Raw genomic sequence first — 19,713 nt, 5'->3', positions numbered from 1 at the left:
GTTTAGTAACTTACTTAGTCATGATTTCTTTTAGAAAATAGGATTATTCTGTAATTTTCCTGATTGTTTATAATCTTTTTTTTTTTCCAGGTTAGTATACAGTTATCTTCCTGGGTTGAAGAGATACCACTGAACTATGATGTATATCCAGAAAAGGATATTAACAGGGAAGCTTTTGAACAAATACATTTGTATAAGATTCTCTAGCACTAAAATAGTCCTATCGCAGTATAATGGTTTTTGAGTATATTACAAAATAATGAAAAGAAACGTAACCCCAATACCCTAACACATATTTTTGTGTATATTCCTTTCTAGTCTTTGTACATATGTTCACATATTTATAAATAGTTGCATTTGTATATTTGCAACTTTGATTTGTGTGATAATTTAATAAAAATACTTATCTGAAATTTTTTTTGTTTTCCTATAGTTTCTTTTATTCTGTTACAAATATAAATATGTCTTACTTTAGTCACTAACTCTGTATACCAAGTCTAGATATGGGGGGGGGGGGAAGATTAGTAGTAGTTTCTATTAAGAGAAGTGTGAAGAGTAAGATAAGTTACATTGTATTCTAATTATTAAATCTCAGTTCTGTCAGATTCCCCATACACAGGTTTATCTGAAGGGTCTAGCATAGTTGCTAGGGAATTGAACCCAGGACCCTTTAGTCTGTAGACTGATGCTCTATCCTCTACCCTCGTACTAATGAGAATGTAGAATTAGGCGCAGCTAAGCACGATGCAGTGCATATCCCCACCAAACTCCGGTGCAACGCGTACCCCCACCAAACTCTTCCCGTACCCCTGGGGGTACGCGTACCACACTTTGGGAAACACTGCGTAAGCCAAGCAGGCTGGGGCCAACCTTTGCTCTTTTGGATACACCTTCCCCTTCTCCTCCTGCTGCTTCTACTTCTCAGCTGAACCTAACTGACACTTGTGTTCGGGTGCTCTGGGGTAAACACGGAATTTCACTGTCAGCCATGAACCAGGAGGTCACAGCTCAGTTCCTAGTCAGGGCAAATGCTTAGGTTTCAGGCTCAATCCACAGAAGGAAGTGTGCAGGAGGCAGTTGATTGATAATTCTCTCTCATCACTGATCTCTCTGTCACTTTCTCTCTCTGAAGTCAATAAAAACATTAACAACAACAAAAACTCGAACACAACTAGTTCTAGTAATCTCATATTTAGTATTCTACTTAAACTATTTTTTAAAAATTAAACTAACACACTGCCCACACAACAATGTAGCTTCACACTTTTATAAACTTGCACTGAAACACTGCAAAATGTCACGTGGTACCTATGACACTTAAGTTTATATAGCGTGATACAAGTTATTTCCCGAAAGTACAAGACACGGGCTCATGGTTCTGGCTGTCTCTTCAGCAGCATGTGAGGGCAGATATTTTCAATGTTTAAAAAGCATGAAAAATAAATAAAAAAGCAAGTAAAAAAAATTAAACTAACACATATTTTGTAATTGTAGAACCTTTGGAGATCTAGCTGTTGAAAGGACTTGTTGATGTGTTTTTTAAAATTACCTGCCAATGAAAAAGAATTTGCAATAGCAGTCAGTTTTAACTTTCAAAAGAAAGTTATGGGTCAATAGCTAAACCAAATGCTAAAAATAAAAATAGATGTTTGGAACTTTACTGTTGATATTAATAAATTGAATATTTAGGGTTGGATAATAGTTAATATCAGAATAAAATGCTGGAATTCCAATAATTTCTTATTCATACAGGCATTCTAACTCATTAAACTTAAATAATGTTTATAATTTATTGGTTTGAGAGAGAGGAGGGAAGAGAGAGAGAGAGAAGAAAAAACGTTGATATGTTGCTCCACTTATCTATGCATTCATTGGTTGATTCTTATATGTGCCCTGATTGGGGATCAAACCCACAACTTTGGCGTATCAGGATAAAATTATAACCACCATGCTAGTCACCCAAAAGTTGTTAGGAAGTGACTAACAACTTCTGGCATCTCTCAGTAATAATTGGTGGATGTTTCTTGGAGGTTATGCAGAATCTCTGAGATTTTGGAAAAAGATTTCCGGAAAAGGAGAAAAATTACAAGTATTCATAAATAGCTTCTAGCTGTTAGTCATGTGATTATTTTATACATAACTAGAGGCCCGGTGCACAGATTCATGCACTGGTGGGTTCCCTTGGCCTGGCCTGCAGGGATTGGGCCAAAACTAGTCCTCCAACATCCCACCAAGGGTTTCAGATTGTGAGAGGGTGCAGGCCAGGCCAAGGGACACCACTGGTGCACGACCGGGGCCGGGGAGGGACTGCGGGAGGGCTCCGAGGCATGTCCAGCCCATCTCGCCCAGTCCTGATTGGTCACACTTTAGCAGCAAGCTAACCTACTGGTCAGAGCATCTGCCCCCTGGTGGTCAGTGTGCTTCATAGCAACTGGTCAAAAGTTCAGACATTTAGCATATTAGGCTTTTATTATATGGGATTAAATATATTGGTTTATTGTGATAACATATTCAGACACCTTAAGTTCACATACAACAAACAATACTAACTGTAGCAAATAGAGCATTACATAAAATACATATTCATGAAAAAAATGAGTTTATTAGCAATATGGCACATGATTATAAGCATGTAACAGTTACTGAACTTCACTTTATGCTTTACCTATTCTTTTTTTTTTTTTTTTTCAATTTTGAAGAACTGTTTATTAACTGACCAGATTACAAAAATAACGATAGTAGATACCTTAGTTCATCCTTCTAATAAGCCTGTTGATCTGGTCTTCCCTGTTGCCAGCATCTCCACCTTCTACGAAATGGGTGGTCTTCTTCTTCATGCCACCCCGAGGAGAGGATAACTTGAAGGGCCACAGGAAGTTGTTCACTTCTTTGAAGTGCTTTCCAACAGTGTAGATCTCATGGATCAGATCTTCCATGCAGATGATGCCATATTTACCAAGAGATCAAGCAATCAATGCATTATCTGTCAGGGCAATTCGTTTTTTGTTGATTTTGCCATAACCACGCTTGTAGATCAATTAATTCACCGACTTCAGATTTGGGTACCCCCAAGCAATGTAAGGCTCCACACTCCTCAGCATGTTGATGGAGGCCTTGTTGAGCTTGACAAAGGTGCCGTTGAAGATCTGGCGAAGGCGGAGAAGCTGCAGCACCTTTCGGACCTTTGGGCTCACACCATTGACACCTCTGATCCTGATGACAAATGCCAATTTGGGTTCGGCAGGTACGTAGAAATTGCCGGCCTTTCTTGCCATCCTAACCATGCGAATCTCTGTCCTGTACATCTGCCTGTATTCCTTGTGATAGTGCTTCGCTTTCTCATAGATGAGCTTCCTTCTTCCTTCTTACCTTTCGAAGCATCTTTTGGGCAAACTTCTTTCTCAGGCGCTTGATCTTCAGCTCTGCGAAATTCCTTCGCTTTTTCTTGAGGGTTTCTGGCACAGCAGGAACCTTCTTCTTCTTCTTCTCTTCTGCACCCTCCATGGTTCCAGCCGGAAAAGACTGTTTTACCTATTCTTAAGAAAGTATTTCCTAAACTCTAAATCCCAATTGCCCTAGTGTTTATTTAAATGTTTCTCAGAAGCATAGACCTCTAAAGCAAAGTATGCAGCTATGGCTCTTAGGGAATGCCAGAATTCCCATTCTGGGTAGAATGCCCTGGACAGGCCAGAGAGTAGAGAACAGTAGCAATACTCAGGACCCTGAGGGAAGAAACCTATTTGTAAACCTAGTTTCGAATCATTCAGCCCCTCATCTGTAAAACAAAAATAAGAATTTACCCGTCAGTGGAATACAGTAAAAAATATAGATTATTAGTGTTTACCATAGATATGTGATTAAAATTACAGAAATAATGCGCAATTGTTTAAATCACATGTCACTGCTGTGATTTTAGACATGTCAAAATGAGCTGTGGATCTTTAGTTAATGGAGTGGCAAAAAGGTATAAGTAGATTAAAATATTGGAAAATATTTTGTGTGAACTTGTATATACTAACATTTTTAAATAAATGCCCGAGGCAAATATTAGAACAATAGTATATTTAGGAGATATCCCTATACCAGTGTTAATGTTCTGCAAGTTAAAGTTGTTTAACTGTATATTTTAATGTCTATATATTTATCTAGAGACAATTACTGTAGTTATAAAAGCTAGTTTCTGCCAGGCCAGCATGGCTCAGTGATTGAGTGTCAACCTATGAACCAGGTCACCGTTTAATTCCTGGTCAGGCACATGCTCAGGTTTTAGGCTCGATCCCCAGTAGGGGGCTTGCAGGAGGCAGCTGATCAATGATGATTTGTTGGGAGCCAGCAGAGTTGAGGCAAGCAACTCAGTCTTAAGGAAATAGAATTAAGTTCCTTCTAGCAGAAGTTATGTGGTGCCCTGAGGGCTTGGCCAGAAGATAAGATAACCTGCAGCTTAGCATCTCCTGTCTTCCTGCCTCTTCCCCTTCCTGATCCTCTCCCCTAGATGGCCCAGCCTTGGAATGTTGCACCTTGGAATGTCACACTGCCCCCTGGCAGTTAGCCAATCCTGTGTTGCCAGTTACCAAAGACCCCCCTGCATAGGCAACCCTGCCCCCCTTTGTCTCTGCTGTATAAATACAGCCATTTCAGAGAATAAAATCGGAGCTTGATCAGAACCTTGTCTTGCTCCCATTCTTTCGCGTTCCTTGTTTGCCTCATTCTCTTAGGTGGTTCCTGCGTGCCCCCGTTGTTGTCCCGCAGGCCGGGACAAAATGGCGCCCAACGTGGAGTGCTCTTGAGGACCGCTGACGAGAACATCTACCGGAGAAGCCCTGGCCAGGCACCCCCCAGAGTCGCCGCGAGGACCCGCGAGTGAAGACTCAGCATTGGATCGCCACGGTCACGCCCGCCGTGAGACAGATCCGGAGTAAAGGTAGGTAGATGATTTTTCAAACAAGATTTCAGAACATTTCACCCCTTTTTTGCTCGATTGTAATTATTGGTTCTCTCGGTCGATTCCTTTCTGTCCACTAATAAGCACTCACTTGCCAATCTGGGGAAGAGTGAAAGGTACCCACTTTTGGCTGTGAGAACTCCGAATCACTTGAACTAGTACCGTCTCCCGGTTTTCTTGGCCAGAATTCTCTCCAATTAGATCTACTCTTAAAACCTTGAGCTTGCTTTGAACAAAAGGTCGTCAAACCTCACAGACTCAACCACGGGGCGACCTGCGCGCCTGAGGAGGGCAAACGGGGTCTCCCTGTCTGTGAGGATCCGTGTAGGCGGATTATACCTACCGACTGTTTCACGCAAGCAAGGGAGTAAAGGGTAGAGTCGAAAAGAGAGTAATTCCGCCTGAATTCCTGGGTTGACGAGAAAATTCAAGCTGACCCGGCACGGGGTTTATACGTCCCGGAGGCTTACGTGGAGAAGGGATCTCCTTGAGAACCATCCAATCGACCAATAATGGGGAATTCCTTGAGTTGTCATGAAATGTTCCTTGATGGTGTCAAGATTTCCCTCAGAACGCGAGGAGTAAGGGTTAAGAAAAAAGAGTCTTAGAAAACGGACTCAGGGAGTCCCCTCAGACACGAGGAATTAAGGATAGAAAAAAAAAAAAAAAGGATCTTAGAAATGAAAGTGCTCTTTAGAGTGAATGTTGAAGTCTATGTGATCACAAAATAATGTTGTTTTTTGTTGAAATTAGAATCTTAGTATATGTATGGAATTTAAAATCTATAATAAGTGGAACTCCACTGCTGAAACTACCTCTGACTTAATGCCTTGTTTAAAAATTATAAGAAAACTCACAGGGAAATGCAAATCTTGGCCAAATTGGGTATTAATTATTATTTCAGAAAGCCAAAAAGAAAAAAAGAAAAAAATTGAGATCTGTCTATCTTTAAAGCATGAAGAGAAATTCAGCCAGATCTGTTGCTGATGCTTCCCCTGAAGTAAGCAGAATGTGGGGGAAGGGAGAGACATGAGGCGATCCAATATAGAAGCCCGCTCTCCTAGTATATTAAATTAAAAATTTCCTTTCTCGCCATAAAAAAAGTTTTAAAAAATTTAGAAATGCGTCTGGGATATCTGTGCACGTGTAAAGAGAAAGCTAGTATAAGACTAAGTGCGTGCACGTCCGATTTCGGATATTAGATAAGTCTTGAACTAGCCTTAACTTTTTACAAGGGCTACAGAAATGAAAAACCCAGAACTGATTCTTTTTCCTGAGAAAAACAGCTAAAAAATCTTCTTGAAAGAAATTCAAGCTAATTCCAGCAACAAGACTTGCATTTCCATAATAAATAGTTTTCAAAATGCTAGTGAACCTTATTAAAAAGTCAATTTTTAAGGCCTTCAAGAAAATAGGTAAATTTGTCTCTGTCATAGAATTTATCCAAAAGTAAATACTTTAAAGATCTAAGTAGTCCAGATAACTGGCTACATCCCTTGTAGAGGGAAGAAAGGGTGAAGGCCCTTCCCCCAGCAGACAGTTAAGATAGTGTACTGCCAGTAGCCATCCTTAACGAATAAACAAAACCTAGTTTCCCAGAGCTACTGGCAAATAAAAATTAAAGCTCAAATTTGCCTCATAAAAAACCTAGAGGACAGAATTGAATCTATTAATTGATTATGTCTTGTATTTTTCTTAGAAATATAAAGTGTTAGTTGGTTCTAAGGTTGTGGGTTATTGTTAAGCTGATTAACATAAAGTGTTATTAATCTAAGAACTACTAAATATATTTGACTTGCCAGCTTTAAAAATTCAAAGTTCAAATTAAATTAGGAGAAATTGTAGAGTTGTAGTGATTAGGTACTTGAAGCATAAGAACTTATTTTTAAGAAAATAAAATATTATATTTCCTCTAATAATTAGGAATTCAAAATAAATTGCTTATTATTGATCTAATTAAAAAGAGGATTAATTCTGTGATCTCCACCAAAAATTTTTCCATACAAATACTAGTCTAAATCTAATTGATATCTTTAAGATGTAGATATTTATTTGATGGTTTTTTCCATGTTAAAATTTCAAGGCCTTAACAGAGATGATTCTAGGAAAGCCCCAAGGGCCCGGAGTAATACAAGAAATTTATTCTCTCTTCTTATAGGAAAACTTTTTAAAACAGATCTAATATACTTGAAATTGCATGGAAAGCCTCATCAAATAAAAATTAATAGGTATATATTAAATATTATGAAGGTTTTCACCTGTGGGAAAGGCAAGGACAATATATTTCCTAAATATAGCCAAATTTTTCAACAGCAATAGAATTTCAAGAAAAATAAAAGCCATACTTTTGGATCAGACCAATAAAATCTTTGCCATTATTATTTTAAATTAAAAATACCTACTTAAGTTACTTTATAAATTAGCTTTTACAATATAATCAATGTCATATAAATTAAGTTACATAAGAAGCCAATGTTTTATAAATAATTGAATCCTAACTGTATATGGCCGCCTACATTTTAATTAAGCTAAAGGCAAGGCAACATTTGTGGCTTGTGAATTCAGAAATAAAGTTGCTTTATTTTTAAAGTAAAGATACCTTGCCATGATAGCAGTCAGCACCTGTGCATTGCTACAGGTTGCCCAGGACCAAGGGCAAGGAAGATCGGTATACACACCCTTCTATATTCTACCGGGAACCCTAGCTTAGGGGCTTAATTTATATCTAACACAGAGAATAGTATTAACAACCACATTAAAAGAAATTTTTTATCTCAGGTATTAACCATTTTTACAGATAGATCCAGTTCTAGAAAGGCTAGATATACTACAGCAGAGGAGCAAAGGTCCTTCAAACCTCTTATATTTCAATAGAAATACAAACTCTTACTTATGCCTTAACAGATTTTACTTTATGGAGCCCTTCAATCTATAGTAATAGTACTTATATGGTAAATATAGCAAAAATTATTAAAACAGCTACTATAAGGCACATTGATTCAGAGAAACTTTTCATTTAATTCTGTCTATAAAATGTTATTTGAGAATGGCAATTTCCATATTAGAAACAATGTCCTCAAAATATTATCCAACTTCCTATACCAACCTTAGGAATAAATTCCCGAGGACTTAAACCTAATCAAACCTGGTAAAATAAATGTCACTCAGTGGTAGAAAGAGCCATTCGTACTCTTAAGATCATTTTAAAAACAAAAAAGGAGGAGACAGATATGTGTCACCTCAAGAGAAGCTCAGTCATACTTTTTATACTTTAAAATTTTTTAAATTATGATGCAGATCGTACAGCAGGCGAAAGGCATCAGGCCTCCTGTACAATAGCCTCCACCAAGTCAGCTAGGTAGAAGGAAGCATAAACCAGGAAAGAGTTTTATCAGATTCAGTAATAATGCGGGGCTAGGAGTGATTGTACATTCTTATACTAAGTTATCTAATCAAGTAATCAATGATGTCCAAGGCCTCTCTAGTATCATTAATGATCTCCAAGACCAAATTGACTCCTTAGCTGAAGTTGTTCTACAAAATAGGAGCAGGTTAGACTTACTCAGAGCAGAGCAGGGAGAGATATGCTTAGCCCTACAGGAACGTTGCTGTTTCTACGCCAACAAGGCCGGAATCGACCGAGACAAGAAAGCAGTGGAAAGAACTGTTCGAGAACCCTCTCTGGAGCGGACTAAACGGACTTCTCCCCTACCTTCTCCCCATCCTGGGCCCCCTCATAGGTTTCTTATTAATCCTATCCTTTGGCCCCTGGGCTTTTCGGAGGTTAATAGATTTTGTAAAACAACATATTGACAGCATCTTGGCCAAACCCATCCAGGTACATTACCACCGTTTAGCCGTAGCTGACCATGAGCAAGATTATGAACTTTACCATCGCTCCCTCCCTGCGGGGACAGCATGATGACCAGAGGGATGCTTACCTACTCCTCACCAAGGAGAAAGGTATGGGTACCGATATGGGTGCAGAGCAAAGCATTGCAAGGGAAGGTCAAAAAAATTTTCCGACCCCCTCTTCCCAAGGGAAGGTCATGGGAAAATTTCGACCCCCTCTGGATTTCCCTGTGAGCATACCTGGTTTGCATAGAGGTTGGTATCAATACAAATCCAATCGGCTCTGCCTCTCCTCCCCAAAAGATACCAAGAGCCACTAACACTGGTGGGCCTGGGAAGCCCACGGGAGGAACCAGGTCACTACTCCCCCAATCGGTTAAGGCCCACCCTCAATTAAGACAAAGGGAGGAGATGTTGGGAGCCAGCAGAGTTGAGGCAAGCAACTCAGTCTTAAGGAAATAGAATTAAGTTCCTTCTAGCAGAAGTTATGCGGTGCCCTGAGGGCTTGGCCAGAAGATAAAGATTAACCTGCAGCTTAGCATCTCCTGTCTTCCTGCCTCTTCCCCTTCCTGATCCTCCCCCCTAGATAGCCCAGCCTTGGAATGTTGCACCTTGGAATGTTAACATCTTTGCAACTTCCCCTTCCTGATCCTCCCCCATGGACACTGCCAGGGACCCCTCTGCATGGGCGGCCCTGCCCCCCTTTGTCTCTGCTGTATAAATACAGCCATTTCAGAGAATAAAATCGGAGCTTGATCAGAACCTTGTCTTGCTCCCATTCTTTCGCGTTCCTTGTTTGTCTCATTCTCTTAGGTGGTTCCTGCGTGCCCCCGTTGTTGTCCCGCAGGCCGGGACAATGATTCTCCCTCACCATTGATGTTTCTAACTCTCCCTCTCTCTTTTTGAAGTATGTATTTGTGTGTGTGTGTGTGTGTGTGTGTGTGTGTGTGTGTGCTTAAGATAGGTTCTTATTTATTTTTTAAAATATATTTTATTGATTTTTTACAGAGCGGAAGGGAGGGGGATAGAAAGTTAGAAACATCGATGAGCGAGAGACATTGATCAGCTGCCTCTTGCACACCCCCTACTGGGGATGTGCCCGCAACCACGGTACATGCCCTTGACCAGAATCGAACCTGGGACCTTTCAGTCTGCAGGCCGACTCTCTATCCATTGAGCCAAACCAGCTTTGACTAGGTTCTTATTTTAGGAAAATTTTTGGTGTTGGAAGTTTTTCACTTCTTGCTGTTTGTTGCTCCTTAGTCTCAGTGACCCTCTCTACCCACTAATGTCCATGTCATGTGTCTCAGAAGGTTCAGGGGTAGAAGGGTAGTAAATAAAATATATTCATATTTCAGCAACCAAATGAAAAATACATAAAACAAAAAGAAAAACATTTTTTTCAATTAGCATTACATAAAATAAACACTAAAAACATTAAGATTACAGTAAATGTCCTTTACCTCATAAAATATATGACAAATTTAATAGAAACAGAAAATAAAGTTGCTTATTAGGGCATTGGAACTTTTTTCTGCCCATGTTCCTTTAAAATTCTTCAACTTCACCAACTTTTGTCACCTCTTTCTCTCATCTAACCTCCAATCCCCTCTACAAATGCAGATGCCCTTGAGGTCTTATTTGGGGATACCACAGCTTAAACATTGCAGAATTTCATGAAAACTTCATAATCAGTAGATATTGTATTTTATATTGATGAATTTACAGCCATGCAACTATTGCACTAACTAATCATACAAGCATGTATTAAGCTCACACTGTACTAGTATATTTAGCACTCTGACACTGTAGACACAAAAATCAAACACTTGGTTTCATCCTAAAGAATCTTAACTGTAAGGAGGAACGTCCCGGTACACAACATTCGTGCACTGGAGTGGGGGACGGGGTCCCTCAGCCCGGCTGCACCCTCTCACAGTCCGGGATGCCTCAGGGGATGTTCACCAGGGGTCGTTGGCTGCCTCAGTGGCAGGAGAGGCTCCCACCACTGCACCACCTGTGAGCCCAGCTTCTGGCTGAGCAATGCCCCTCACCCCCTCGTGGGAGCGCACTGACCACCAGGGGCAGCTCCTGCATTGAGCATCTTTCCTCTGGTGGTCAGTGCACGTCATGGTGACTGGTTGTTTCACTGTTGAGTCGATTTGCATATTAGGGTTTTATTATATAGGATTTATTTATTTATTTATTCATTCATTATTTTTATTACAAATGGGAAATGTGATTTTATTCAGAACATAGCAACAGGTTTCTGGATCTGACCCTTTCCACCTTAAACTGGGAAATAGGTAAGAAGGATTTAAAATATGTGGCCCAAGCAGAGACATATTAGATTAGATATAGGATAAGGAAAGATGGTCTTGGTAGAGGCAACAGCCTGTGCAGAGGCATACAGCATAATGAGTATTTTATATATATACTAGAGGCCTGGTGCATGAAATTCGTGCACAGAGGGAAGGCCCTCAGCCCAGCCTGCACACTCTTCAATCTGGGACCCCTCAGGGGATGTTGGACTGTTGGTTTAGTCCTGATTCCTGGGAGTCAGGCATCCCTCTCACAATCTGGGACCGCTGGTTACTAACTGCTCACCTGCCTGATCACTCCTAACCACCACTGCCTGCTGGCCTGATAGCCCTCAACTGTCCCCCCACATAACCTCCCTGCCAGTCTTGTTGACCCATGCAGCCTGTGTTCAGTTGTCCGTCCAGTTGTTTTAGTCATGATGGTCCTTGGCTTTTTATATATGAGGATGTGTATTTCTAATTATAGTTTATATCTAATATTTTAAAAATATATTTTATTGACTTTTTACAGAGAGGAAGGGAGAGGGAAAAGAAAGTTAGAAACATCGATGAGAGAGAAACATCGATCAGCTGTCTCCTGCATGCCCCCTAATGGGGATTGAGCCTGCTGACCAGGATTGGACCTGGGGACTCTTCAGTCTGCAGGCATCGAGATGCTCCATGCACTGAGCCAAACCAGTGAGGGCTATTTTATATCTGCTTACTTTATTTTTAGCATAATAAGCTGTGGAATTTACCATTGTATTTTAAAAGACAGTTGGAAAAAGTGAAAGAAAAAAAGAGAGAATGTGATTGTGTAAAAGAGGTTTGAAAAGGAGAAACCAATGAGAAATTAAAGTATAATTTAGGCCGAGACCGGTTTGGCTCATTGGATAGAGCGTCGGCCTGAGGACTGAAAGGTCCCAGGTTCGATTCCAGTCAAGGGCATGTACCTTGGTTTCGGGCACATCCCCAGTAGGGGGTGTGCAAGAGGCAGCTGATCCATGTCTCTCACTCATGGATGTTTCTAACTCTCTGTCTCTCTCTCTTCCTCTCTGTAAAAAACCAATAATATATATATATATAAATAAATAAATAAAGTACAATTTAGGGGATGGGGGCAGTTTTAAAAAGACATTTGAGGAAAAATAAAAGAAAAGAAAAGACTGTAAAATAAAGCTGACAAATGATAAATAATAGAAGAAAAATGTTTTTAAAAACATGGAGAAAAGGAATAAAAGAAGGGGGAGAAGTAAAAACATGTTTAAAAGGGATAGGAGAGTATGAAAAAAGTAAAAGCAGAGAGAGAGAATTGAAAAGCAGGAACAAGTAAGGAATTAAGTACAATCTGTAAGTCTTTTTAAAAATATAGTAAAACAGCTTGGTTGGTGTAAATCTGAAGAACAGAATGGATTGGTGAATATAATAGAACCAGGGACATAGGAAGGGAGTGGATTGACAGTTCTCAGGGGAAGGAGTCTGAGGAGTGCGGGAAGAGATTGGACAAAAGTCTTACACCTATTGAACAAGACAGGGATGCCCACTCTCACCACTCCTGTTTGACATAGTACTGGAAGTACTAGCCATTGCAATTAGACAGGAAGAAGAAATAAAAGGCATCCAAATTGGAAAAGAAGAAGTAAAATTGTCCTTATTTGCAGATGACATGATATTCTTCATAAAAAACCCAAAGACTCCATCAAAAAACTAATAGATTTAATAAATGAATTCGGCAATGTAGCAGGATACAAAATTAACGCCAAGAAATCTATGGCATTTCTATACACCAATAGTGAACTTACAGAAACAGAGACTAAAAAAAGCAATACCATTTACCATCGCACCAAAAAAATTAAGATACCTAGGAATAAACAAAAGTCTTACACCTATGGATTAAGATAGTGGCAGGGGATAAGGGCATGAGGTGGGGTGGGGAACCAGGTGGAGGGGAGCTATGGGGGGGCGGGGGGAGAGGAACACCTGCAATAATCTGAACAATAAGAGATTGGACATAGAGCTTACATCTAGCCGAAACCAGTTTGGTTCAATGGTAGAGCATCAGTCTGTGGACTGAAAGGTCCCGGGTTCCGATTCCGATCAAGGGCATGTTGGGGGCACATCCTCAGTAGGGGGTGTGCAAGAGGTGGCTGGTCGATGTTTCTCTCTCATCAACGTTTCTAGCTCTCTATCTCTCTCCCTTCCTCTCTGTAAAAAAATCAATAAAATATATTTAAAAAATAAATTAAAAGAGCTTACATCTATGGATGAGGTCAGTGTGTGTGTGTGGGGGGGGGGGGGGGAGGCTGGAAAGCCCAGAGTGCATGGGGAACCGGGAGGAGGGGAGCTATAGGGGGAAAAAGAGGAACAACTGTAATAATCTGAACAATAACGATTAAAAAATTTACAGCGCAGCCAGGACCGGTTTGGCTCAATGGATAGAGCGTCGGCTTGGGGACTGAAAGGTCCTGGGTTCGATTCCGGCCAAGGGCATGTACCTTGGTTGCGGACATATCCCCAGTGGGGGGTGTGCAAGAGGCAGCTGATCTATGACTCTCTCTCATCGATGTTTCTAACTATCTCTCTCCCTTTCTCTCTGTATAAAATCAATAAAATATATATTTTTTAAAAATTACCGTGCAATAAGATAGATGGATGGGTGATAGCTGAATAGGAAGTTCAGTACACAGGTAGGTATATAAAGTATCAATAGAATATAGATAGGTGATAGATGATAATGGCTGGGTAGGTTGATGGATGGATAGATGATAGAACTTATTTTTAAAAAGAGGAACCACCGCCCCTCCAAAAAAAAAAAAAGAGGAACCCAGTGAAATGTCAGTTCATAAAAGGGAAATAGAAAGAGAAAGAAGAAATGAAAAACATTTTTAAAGAGGCCTAGTGCATGGAATAAAAGGTGAGCTGGGTAAGTAGGAAGGGGAGGGAGAGGAAGCAGGCCTGCAGGTGGAAGGCCGGAGGAGACAGAGCTGCAGAGAGAAGAGAAAAGCAGGCAGGGATGGGGAAGGGAAGGAACGCGGGCTGCGGAGGGAGGGTGCCCACCACTGGGGCCGCAGGTACCGGGAGGGCGGGGCCGCAGGCGGCGCGGAGGGGAGCCCCGCCCAGACGCGGAGGGGGCGGAGCCCCGCGGCCGTTAGCGGAGGTGCCGGCGGGGGGGGGGGGGGGGCGGGGCCGGGCGCCGCGGGAGGGAGGGGAGGGGGCGGGGCCGGGCGCCGCGGGAGGGAGGGGAGGGGGCGGGGCTCAGCGGGCGGAGACGGACCCTGAGGAGGGAGCCCCTGTCGCTCCCCGGAGCGCTGAGCCCCAAAGACCCGGCGGTTAGGGTGCTGCCGGGAAGGGCAGTTTGTTGGCCGGGATCTGGGGTTGGGGTTGGGTTGGGGGTGGGGGTCGGAAGGCCAGGCGGGCGGGCCCTGGCCGGGTTCGCGCCCCGAACGGCGGCTTTACCGTCCAGAGCGCACAGGGGGCTCGAACCCGTCCCCCGAGGGGAGGGGGAGTTTAAAGAGAAGCCAGTGGACACGGCGGGCGAGGCGGTAACAGGGAGGGAGGCAGGGAGGCAGGGGTTCGGGCTCACCGGGAAAGGGGGAGGGAGAGGAGTTAGCGGGACAGACCCGGGGATGGAGTGAGGGGAGGGGGAGGGAGGGGGAGGGATGGGGCCTTGAGTTTCACTGGGGGGAGGGAGGGGGGGAACAGAAACCGGGAAAGAGAAGATGCTAAAATGGGCGAGGCCAGGAAAACTGCCAAATAAAAAGAAGAAACAATGTGAGGAGGGGCGTTTAAAAGGAGTTGGTAAGATTAAGTACAGGGTGATTTTTAAAAAATGTATTTTTATTCAGTGTGACTTTTAAATGGAGAGGTCAGTACTAAATACGAAAAGCATAGAAAGAGAGAAGAAATTATTTTTAATTTGCCTGTAAAAAGCATAAAGAGTGAGGGAGGAGGGGAGGAGGGGGAAAGAAAGGAAGGAAGGAATTTATAAAGGAGGAGCCAGTAGAGAGCCGGGCTAAGGAAGGAAAGAATGTGTGAGTGAACTGTAGGAGCTATAATGAAAATCAAGTATAATTGTGTACTGGGGACAGATTTTAAAAGTAGGAGTCACTTATCTAGGGGAAATGGTGAACAACATAGGCTGATGAACAAGAACAGACCCAGAGACAAGGAGCCATGGGTCAGACTGCTGGACCTCAGAAGGAGGGTGGGGATAAAAGGGAGAGATCAACCAAAGGACTTAAGTGCACACATATGAGCATAACCAGTGATCAAGGACAATAGGGGGTGGGAGCATGAGGGGGAGAAGGAGGGGGATTAGAAAGGGGGGTTGAAGACAAATATGTGATACCTTAATCAATAAAGAAATTTTAAAAAAATAAAAGGAGTCAGAAAAGAAAAAGATTAATTATAGTGAATCATTAGGCAGGTAGATAGATAGATATTAAAACAGTGGAAGTAAATAGAGAAGAATGTGGGTGAGAGAGAAAGAGGGAGGGAAGAAAGGTTTTAAAGGGGGAGCTGGTAGAGCTTAAAAGGAGAAAGGGAAGAAGGAAGAAATGGGAGAGGGAGTAAAGCAGGTCTGAGGGAGGAAGTGAAGAAAAAATTAAGGTGGGAAGGAAGGAAAGGGGATGGGAGGGCAGAGGTAAAGATAAGGAAAGAAGGAATGTGGGGAGTGAGGGAGGGTAGGAGAAAGATGGGAAGAAGGATGATGGAACAGAAGTAGGAAATAAAGAGGAAAGAAAAGTTTATAAATTATGAGTCAATAGGAAAAGTGTTACATAAAGGAGAGAGAAAAATTGTGTGAGAGGGAGAAGCCAATAAGGAAGCCAAATGCAATTGTGTGTGAAGGGGATAAGATTTTTTTTTAAGTTAATAAAAAATACAATAAAGATAGCTAGGTAGGTGTATGGATAAATAGACACATGCACAGGCATATAGAACTTATTTGAAAAAGGAGAAACCAGTAAATAGTAAAAATAGAGAGTTAGAAAAGGAAAGAAATGAAAAATGTTAAAAGTGGTCAGTAAATGGTAAAAGAAGGGATGGGATGGGATGGAATAGAGTGGAGAAGGGAAGGGGAGGGAAGAATAACAAGAGTGAGGGAAAAGGGATAGAAAAAAAAGTTTTAAAAGGAGAGCAGAAAATAAAATACTTTTTTTTAAAAAAATGAAAGAATGTGTGCAAGAGAAATTTTTAAAAGGCTGAGCCAGGAAAAGAGACAATAGGAGGGAGAAATGAGAAGTTTAAGAAGAGTCAGTAAGAAAAGAATCCAGGCCAGTGGGATGATGAGGCTGTAGCCTTCCTCCTCTGGGAGAGTAAGTCACTTTAGCAGCCATCTTGCTTCCTCCACCCGCAACCTTTAACTTCTACTTCCAGTAGAAAGTTTTAGGTAGGCATCTCAAACAGTGGCCACCTCAATTGCTTTTTGAAAAATAAATTATTGTGAAATAGACTTATCCTATATAATGAAAGGGTGATATGCAAATTGACCAAACCAGGGAACGACTGGTCGCTATGATGTGCACTGGCCACCAGGGGGCAGATGCTCAACGCAGGAGCTGCTCCCTGGTGGTCAGTGTGCTCCACAGCGGTAGTGCTGCTCAGCAACAAGCCACCCTGATGGCTGGCAAGCACAGCGGCCCACCTCCGCAGCCGGACATCCCCTGAGGGCTCCTGGACTGTGAAAGGGCGCAGGCTTGGCTGAGGGACACCCTCCCCACCCCAGTGCACAAATGTCATGCACCAGGCCTCTGGCACCACTATAATAAGGCTGACATCTACCATGTAGACACCAACGGATGCACGTTTTATAACACTAGTGAAAACCCAGGCAGTACACATATAGTTTGGAATTCTTTGTCTCTTAAGTGATTAGAACAGAATCTGTAGTCACCTCTCAGATGAGGTATAGGTATATGGCTGCCTCTGCCAGGCTATGAGGCACAACCAAGAACTGCCATGGCCGCTGTGGCTTTAGGGTCTCCATCACAGTCACGATGCTGGTGTGCACCCCACACAGTGGGAAAGCCACGTTCTCCTGGGGCAAGAGGGAGGGATGGCGTTCCCCCTTCTCCTAGGAGACAGCTCTGTCCTCTCAAGTGTGGCTTTGACTGGACAAGGCATAAAAGTGGTTTCACAGCTCCTGATCCTACAATTTCTCAATCTTGCCTGTATTGACATTTTGGGCCGGATAATCCTGTGCATTGTAGAATGTTTAGCAGCATCCACTAGATATCAGAAGCAATTGCCCCATTTTATAACAACCCAAAATGTTTCCAGACGTTTCCTAATGTCCCCCAGGGGACAAAATCATGTCCCATTGAGAACCACAACCTGTCTTGGCCGATCCCTCCCCACAACCCCTTTCTGATTAGCACGTGGCTCTCCTGCTCTTGGGCCTGAGAGGATACGCAGAACCTCTCTTGGATAACTTTGCCGTCCTCCTGTTACAAACATTCCATTCGGTCTCTAAGCTTCTTCTCCAAAGATGAGAACGAGCGACAATGTCAGTGCCCCGAAATTACACCAAGGACAAATAGTTAATTAAAATTTTATGATTAGAAATTCTGAAATAGTAATTGGTGGGGAGACGATTTGGTACTGATATCTTCTGCTTATAGTACAGATAAATCCTGTCTTCTGTTGTAAATTATGGATCTGGAGTAATGCTTACTAACAACACCACATCCTCTCCTGCCATTGGGGTTAGGCTCCCTACTTCCTCGGTTCCCGTCACTGCCTCAGCCGTCACCGCCTCAACGCCTATGAGCAGGGCAGGCCGCATTTTGCAGCTGAAGGCCATGCATTCCCAGGTCAGAGTCCTGTCTTCTCCACAGCTCCCTGCTCCTGATTTCATTCCTATACTTTTCCATTTCCCACAAGATCCCACGTCATTTTTTTTAGCATGTGCCTCACTCCTGCTGCTGCTGGTGCTGCCACTCCTTGCCCAGCAGTTGAGCTTCTCAGGGAAGATTTTTTTTTTTTTTTTTTTTTAACTTTTAGAACTTTAAATTTTTCAGATAGTAAATCAGTTACTTAGCATTTTCTCAAATCAATAATACCTCCACATGCCCAAGGATACACTTCACACAAAAGACATTTCCAAATAGATCAACCAACCTCATCCAGGCCCCACACAAGGCACTCACAGATCAACACCCCAGTGCTATAATAACTCAACACATCCAGATCTAAGCCTTCATCACTTGATTCAGCAGACCCTCAAGTTCCCACAAAAGTTTCCAGCCATGTCTGAGAGGCAGCCTTGGGGCGGGGGCAGGCGAGGAGCGAGCTGTTCCGGGCCTGGCTGCTTCGGGCCTGGTCTCTGTTGCTCTGGTCCGTTCCACAACCAGCTGCTCCGGGTCTGGCCACTGCTGCTCCTGGCCTGGCAGCTGCTGCTCTGTGCCTGGCTGCTCCCAACCCGGCTGCTCTGGGCCCAGCTGCTTCAGGCCCGGCCACTCCGGGCCTGGCTGCTCCCGACCCGGCTGCTCCCGGCCCGGCTGCTCTGGGCCCGGCTGCTCCGGGCCTGGCCGCTGCTGTTCTGGGCCTGGCTGCTCCTGACCCAGCTGCTCTCTCAGGGAAGATTTTACCTGCATCTCAATATTTTCTACCGGAGAAGCATCCTTGTGGGTTGTTGACTGACGGTGCTACTGATGTTTTTAAAGCCCATGGCTCTAGGGACTAATGAGGTCAAAGACCCTAATTGATGCTCTTTTTCAAAACCCTGCCCTTCCTTAGGTTTTGGGCTTTTCAGGCCCAAATTAACTTCTGTCACTTCACTGGTAGCAGAAATATTTTATTCTGCCACATATTTTCTCACAGCAGAGAAGTATGTCATCAGTATTGCCCACGCTTGTTCCCCTGTCCTTTTTAACACAGCCTGCCTGAGTAGCAGTAGTTTTAAAACTGTAACCTACTTCTTGAGTAGACTCCTTGGACACTTCCTGTAGGATTAGCGCTTTGCCGGATCTGAGTGTCCTCCTCTGGCTTCTGGCTCAGTCACTGATTTTTCTAACAGTCCTCCACGTCTCCTCCTCTAGATCTCCACAATGGCTCAGAATCTCAGGGAGGCTCCCCACCTTCTTCCTCAAAGATGGTGTCCAGATGTCCGTGGCAAGAGATGTGGCTTATGTTAAGCAGTATGGGCTTCACTTAGGAGTTCATAAAAAACACAGGTTCTCAGGTCCCACCCAATACCGAATCAGGAGCTGCATTTTCACAAGTCTTCATTATTTTTAAAAAATATATTTTATTGATTTTTTACAGGAAGGAAGAGAGAGGGATAGAGAGCCAGAAACATTGATGAGAGAGAAACATCGATCAGCCGCCTCTTGCACAGCCCCTACTGGAGATGTGCCCAGCAACCCAGGTACATGCCCCCGACTGGAATCGAATCTGGGACCTTTCAGTCCTCAGCCTGACTATCCACTAAGCCAGTGTTTCCCAACCTTCTCTCATGATGAGAATCACCTGGTGGAGTTGTTAAAACACAGATTCCTGAATCCCAACTAAGAAGTGCTAAACTAGAATTTTTGGGAACATATAGGTAAAATTGTATACTTAACTAGTGCTCTAAGACAGATTTTATATACAGAGCACTAAGTTAGGTATGCAATTTTA

General features: G+C 42.8%; 1 protein-coding gene, 1 long non-coding RNA gene and 1 pseudogene across 6 annotated transcripts in view; 2 read left to right on the top strand and 1 right to left on the bottom strand.

Moving 5' to 3' along the window:
* Positions 1-407, top strand: part of LOC311617982 (uncharacterized protein) — a 30,570-nt gene extending 30,163 nt beyond the window's left edge. The window contains exon 8 of the mRNA XM_084875123.1: positions 91-407. Within this exon, the coding sequence (XP_084731249.1) occupies positions 91-207 (117 nt within the window). The 3' untranslated portion in view covers positions 208-407. The remainder of the gene's footprint in view (positions 1-90) is intronic.
* A 2,261-nt stretch (positions 408-2,668) lies between these two features.
* Positions 2,669-3,521, bottom strand: LOC311609996 (large ribosomal subunit protein uL30-like; annotated as a pseudogene). Its single transcript has one exon. The product of its transcript is annotated as a large ribosomal subunit protein uL30-like (transcript).
* Positions 3,522-14,808: 11,287 nt separating this feature from the next.
* Positions 14,809-19,713, top strand: part of LOC311618097 — a 39,393-nt gene continuing 34,488 nt past the window's right edge. For 3 of the 4 annotated variants that reach the window (XR_014794231.1, XR_014794232.1, XR_014794233.1), the window contains exons 1-2: positions 14,809-14,892; positions 19,360-19,462. This is a non-coding gene — a long non-coding RNA (uncharacterized lncRNA). The remainder of the gene's footprint in view (positions 14,893-19,359; positions 19,463-19,713) is intronic. The other variant, XR_014794230.1, reaches the window with a different exon arrangement.

This window comes from Pipistrellus hanaki (assembly GCF_964339955.1).
Source record: "Pipistrellus hanaki genome assembly, chromosome: 1".
NCBI lineage: Eukaryota > Metazoa > Chordata > Mammalia > Chiroptera > Vespertilionidae > Pipistrellus > Pipistrellus hanaki.
The sequence above is the reverse complement of the archived record's forward strand: the minus strand, read 5'-3'. Positions and strand labels throughout refer to the sequence as shown.